Source organism: Lygodium microphyllum, chromosome 24 (genome assembly GCF_053477565.2).
Source record: "Lygodium microphyllum isolate KBCC chromosome 24, Lygodium_microphyllum_v1.1.10, whole genome shotgun sequence".
Classification (NCBI taxonomy): Eukaryota; Viridiplantae; Streptophyta; class Polypodiopsida; order Schizaeales; family Lygodiaceae; genus Lygodium; species Lygodium microphyllum.
Genome location: NC_141158.1, coordinates 122,323,217 through 122,329,380, shown reverse-complemented (window position 1 = coordinate 122,329,380; position 6,164 = coordinate 122,323,217). Strand labels below are relative to the sequence as shown.

At 43.7% G+C, this 6,164-nt stretch overlaps 1 protein-coding gene across 1 annotated transcript; it reads right to left on the bottom strand.

The window, feature by feature from the left end:
* Positions 1–2,238: 2,238 nt before the first annotated feature.
* On the bottom strand, positions 2,239–4,590 carry LOC148015600 (uncharacterized). The gene has a single exon (XM_087665223.1). The coding sequence runs from the start codon at positions 4,588–4,590 to the stop codon at positions 2,239–2,241; it is 2,352 nt and encodes a 783-aa protein (XP_087521349.1).
* Positions 4,591–6,164: the final 1,574 nt, after the last annotated feature.

The following is a 6,164-nucleotide window of genomic DNA, read 5'->3' as shown; positions in this document are numbered from 1 at the left end:
CGAAATAGTGTTTATATATCAGAGAAGTGAATGTAATGTAGACTTGGTCGGCAATGGCGAACATGAGAAAAGCAGCGGTTTGTTGGACATTGCTTTCTTCCTTTGGTTGGCTTTCTTCCTTTGGTTGGTCCCTTCACTGGCAACAAATTTTGTACTCTCTAATACCTCAATGACTAATTGCATTGTCTCTTCCATCGAATCCTCAACATTGTCTTCTTTTCTAGTAGTGGCTTGTGTCTTCTTTGGATTTTGACTTCTCATCTTTCAAAGTGTGTAATACAAAAGGCCATATATTGAATGTTCTCAATTGTTGGAACATTGAACTCTTCTCTCTCTCTCTCTCTCTCTCTCTCTCATGTATGGCTTTGAATGTGTAAGGCATTCTCAAAATTTTATGCTCGTCAAGAACGATGCAAGAGATTGTGTTGCTAGTGATTTGTGGTGCCTTTCATTGGAATTGCATTGGCTATTTGAAGAATACATCTCATTCTTATGAGAAATATTACAAAAAAATACAATTTTATATAAATAATAGTAAGACACTAAAATTTATAATAGCATTGAATGATTTGACTTTTTGAAAAATACATCTCCTTATGAGAAATATAACCAAATAATCATTTTATATCATTAATAATAAAATTTGAAATTTATAGCATAGACTTTGAGCTTGAATCGTTTGCCCAAGGTCCTACTGCCCTCCTAGTGTCCTTGCCGCCATTGATTGTACCTCCAAGGGGGGTTCCTCCATCTGTGGGAGACTCTCTCATCCTCCCCCCCCCCCCCCCTTCTCTCTCTCTCTCCTATGTAATAGGGATATACAAATCTATTCTATACTATATTTTGTCTCTTGGCTTGGTGAACTCTTGAACCTCCATGTTATTTTCCCAAGCTTGATTTTGAATTTGAATGTTGATGATGATAGAGACACATAATTATTGAGGCAAGATGAGGTCAATTTAATGCATGACGTCCTCTCTCTCTCTCTCTCTCTCTCTCTCTATGCCTCTCTCTTCTCATTGTCTCTTTCCCATTTTAGGTCTCCCGTCATTTTTGAAGCTACGTGGGTGTGGTGCAGGCAACATATGATGGTGATCATGGGAGTGACTAGTGCAGACAGCCTCGTGGTCTTCTTCGTAGGCAGGCTGGTTTTCCAGGTAGGTCTCTCTCTCTCTCTCAGGCAGACACAGCTCCCAGACACTCTCTTTTTGACCACTTGGTGTCGTGGTCTGCGTCGGGGGTGGTAGGAGAGTGGTGGGTGACCACACTCTCTCTCGACCACGTGGAGTCGTGGTTAGTGCCGGGCGTGGCAGGAGAGGGTGGGGGACACACACACACACACTCTCTCTCGACCACGTGGCGTCGTGGTTAGCGCCGGGCGTGGCAGGAGATGGTGGTGGATCAATGGCGAGTGTGGTAGGAGAGGGTGGGGGAGAGTGGTGGGCGACGGCATAGCGAACACACACACACACACACACACACACACTCTCGACCACGTGGCGTCGTGGTTAGCGCCGGGCGTGGCAGGAGATGGTGGTGGGTCAATGGCGAGCGTGGCAGGAGAGGGTGGTGGACGATGGCATAGCGAACACCCTCTCCCCCCCTCTCTCTCCTTCGCCTGACCACGTGGCGTTGGGGTCAACGTCAGGGCTGTGGATATATATCAGCAAGGGCCCCACGCTCTTTGCCCGATCGTTGGGTGACTGTGGGGCCCACAAATTAAAAGCCCCCTAAAAGGGGTATTGGTCTCGCCAGGAAGATCATCCCGAGCAGTGTTCATTTTTGCAAGTACCCTAGGTTTTTTCATGTGAAAGGCTTGTTAGCAAGTGCCTTTCTTATGGAAGGGCTTTTTCAAAACTTTGCCCTTCGAGAGTCGCCTATTCTAAATTTTGCCTTTCTAACTAAAAAAATACTATTTTACAAACTCCGGTTTAATCAATGTATAATCTCTTTGAACTGTTTTCTTGCCTTGTCATGTTCATTATTCTTTACAAAACTATAATACCAACAATGATACGATAAAATTTTCTACACTTAGTACACTACTTAGCTAATGATTTTAAGCATAACAAAATAAAATTGTAAATAATATCATGAGAATAAAGTGTAATGCTAGGAGGAAGGCTAGAGTTCAATTAGGCAAGATAGTTCAAAAGGGAAACAAGATAGTTCTATAATAATCCATGGTCACATATCAAAATAGCAACAGAATCAAAGCATACCATTACTCATGCTTTCTTACACCAACTCTGTTCCTACCACATTGACACTACGGCGAGTTTTCAATCCATCCCACGTGGCATAGATGGCATCCCAATCAACATCCAAAGGGTCTTTAGCACCATTATATGAAAGAAACATGAGTTGATTCAAGGTCTCCAATGACAGTCTATTGCGATCATTGGACTTGATATGATTCATTTTAGAGAATCCTCTCTCACAATCAACTGTGCTTGCAACAACAAGTAAGCATGAACGCCATAACTTTTTCATCTCTCCAAAGGCTTGATCAAACTCAATATCATGCCCACATAATTGCCATGCACCATGCATATTTTGACCTGGACATGTCCTCTTTAACTTCACCATAAAGTCTCCATACTCAAGCTTGCATGCATCAACATCAACAAGGGTCCCAAACTTTTCTAATAAGGCATTTATCCAAATTGCACCCATTGTGAAGCATCCACGGACATCATGTGGGTAATCCTTAGGGCTAAATATCTTTGCAGCCTCAAATAGCTTTAAATCGGCAAACCTCACATAAAGTGCAGATATAACTTTCTGTACAAATTGCTTGCCAATTTCAATGCAGCTCTCCCAAGTTGTCAATTGGATACATTTATCCTTAGGTCCCAACTGATTATTATGAAGAGTATGACTTTCCATAGCTCCAGCATTGTTGACTGGAAAATGCATGTATCCATCTTTAACTTGCTGATAAAACTTTGTGAGATATTGTGTCCCATGACCAAAGTCTCCCAATAAGAAGCGTGCCTCTAGAATATCTATAGTGACCATAAGCTCTGTTCCTATTGAGGTTATGTCTACTTGTTCAACTTGGAACTTTTTATTTAGAAGGTTTAAGTAGTGTAGCACATCAGCTAACAGATGTAGGAAGAATTCAACCTTGAATGAGGTGAACAACATATACAACTCTGCATTTTCCCTCATCCATATACGCAATAGAGCTGGCATCAATGTAACAAGCCTTTTCACTACTTGTCCTCTTGAGAGCCAACGAATCTCATGCACCTTCAAGAGCTCATGAACTGGTAGCTCAAATTCAATGGCTAAATCTTTCAATTCTCCATGCCTTTTGTAAGAACTACTGAACCATTTGTAAGACTTTCGAGCGGCCATTTCTACTATCTCAAAGATAGCCAGTGTAGACAAAGCATCCTTAGCTGCCAATGCATCTCTATGTGCTATACAATGAACTCCAACTAGGTGTGGTACCTCTCGTGCAAATCGGTTGACTAATCCATTTTGCCCAAGCATCACACTACATCCATCAGTGGAAAATCCTACAAGCTTAGATTTTGATAAACCAAAGCTGAGTAAAAACTCTGAGAGCCCATCATACAATCCCTTTGCTGTTCCATTATGTGTTTTCAATAATGAAACAAATCTATTACGTACATATCCATTGCCCTTATCACATAAATATGTGATACATACGATCATGTGGTGATCGTTAGAAACATCCGTGCTCTCATCCACCATCAGTGAGTACAAGGGACTTTCACAAATCTCTGCCTTTGCTTTCTCATACAAGTGTTTGTAGCATGCCTCCAAAAACATATGAGCAGAAGATGAAGAAAGATAGGATGCATAACTTGCTTGACTAGGTACATATGGTGCCCCAAAAAATACTAATTCCTCAACATTCTTTTGAAAGTCTGAAATAGGCTTATCCCTGATCGCAATGAAATACATCACTTGAAGCAACACTCTGACCCGTGCAACCCTTTTGTCTACCTCTGCTTGATCCATATTGTGCAAATGTGTATCAAGAGGTAAAGTTGATCTGTGCTCTTTCTCTGCCCATAAGAACTTTGCTTTGTTGTGTTCTTTGGACTTTTCGTGCATCTCCAATGATGGTCGTTGGAGAACTGTGCTACCAATATTAGCAAAAACATTGCTCATCTTAAAGTGTGTACACATCTTGCAACGGATTCTTTGTTTGCCATCTGCATCATGTATAGCATAGCTCCATGGAAAGTACACCTTCCAATGTTCCTGATATACACGCTGACCCTTTGCTTTTTTTGACACTGAACCTTCATAGTCTAAAACTGCATCCACATGTGCCTCATATTGTTCTCTTACTTCATGTATGCTTTGTAGTACATTCACATTTTGTTCCATGTGAATGTTGTCTTCCTCCTCTTCTAACCTCACATTGAGGTCCACATTCACATTCCTTGTAGGATGTGTGTATGCACTAGAGCTTGCATTTGAAACATCATTGTCTCCAACACTATTGGGCATATCCTCTATTGATTTTCTCTTTCGCAAAAAAGCCATTGAGAGGCTTAATTGCTGAGAATCCTTTTTAGGGCGTCCAATTCTTGTCGAGAAGGCCATAACTTCAAATGCAACTGGCCATTATCAATAACAATAAGCTCATAAGTTTCAAATAAAGAAATAAATTTCAAAGGTCACATCAACTATTTTATGTCATTTATATCTTAGTAAGGTCAAGGTTTCACCCATCCATTATATGAATTGTGGTTTCATTTCTTAGTCAAATTAATGAAAAGCGACAAACCAAAGAAAAATGAGGATATCCTTGATAGTAAATGTAAAGAAAAAATGATTAACTTTTTTGAAGACATAATGTTGAAGCATACACTATAAAGTGTATACTAGCATTTGACTAAGGCCATTGATTAAAACATTTCAAGTACTTATGTTTTGGGCATACATGTAGAGATTTGATGATAGTCACTCTAAGAAGTTTTCCTAATATCTCTTTTTATTAAGCATTTTCCATATTGCAAATTGCAATGGCCATAGTACATACCTGTGTGGCGTGTCACGTGTGCTGCTGCGTGCATTCCTCTGGAGAGTTGAGTCTTGACTCTCGACTCTCAGCCTTCAAAGTTCAGGCTTCAGCTCTGGCTACGTTGTTGTGGATAGTACGTCTAGACTCTAGAGTCCACGGGTGATGGAAATCGCTGGAATAAAACTGGCAAGAAAAAGTGAAGACATTATTAAGTTGGAACTTGGAACTTGGTAAGTTGGTGGAGGTGTGCACTGTGCAGCAGAACTTGGAAGAAGCGTGTATTGGAGTGGGAGCCTGGAGGCTTGGAAGTTGGAAGCCTTGAGGCTTGGAGACTATTCTGGAGTCTAGACCCACCTGGAGCTGCGAGAAGTGGAGCCTAGAGGGCCGAGGCTGGCCGCTGGAGTTGCGAGTTGGAGCCTGGACACTGGACAGTGGAGTTGGAGGCTGGACACTAGAGCTGGAGCCTGGAGTTGCGAGTTGGAGTTGTGAGTTGGCCGCCGCTGCTGGGGCTGGAGTTGGAGCCTGGAGGCCCTCGCGAGTCACCCTGCTGGCGGCTGGACGGTGGAGGTGCCGAGTGACGAGTCTGGACTCGCGAGTCGCAACTCGTTGCGAGTGGCTCTGCTGGGCGGCTGGAGCCTGGGCACCGGCCCCCGAGGCAGACTGCAGTGGAGGCTCGACTCGACTCCCGAGGGTCAAGGGCCGTAGCGGGCCGCGGCGTAGCCTGTAGGCGGCTGGAGTTGGAGCTTGGACTCTGGAGGGTCGCGAGTCCTCGCGACTAGCAAGTCGGTGCTGGCGGCAGCCTGCAAGCCGCAAGGTTGCAGGCGGCAACAGCTGCCCAGTGCCTCGTACCTACAGGCTACAGCCTACCACTGAATAGGCTACCAGACTACGTCTACGTCGCAGCACCTTGGCCAATGGTAGCTGCAGACTGCAGTTCCCAACTTCCCAGAGGGTCTGTCACCGTCTGGACTTCGAGGACCGAGAGGCGAGCTGCGACATGCGAGACTCAGACTGTCACTATCAAGAATCCAATTTTCTTCATCGAGTCGTACTCAGTCTGTGGCTTTTAGGTTAAAAATTAGGGGTCTTGGAAGTTGGGGCTTGGGCTGCGAGCGTTGGGCACTGAGTGGGCACTGGGCACTAAGAAGTTCGG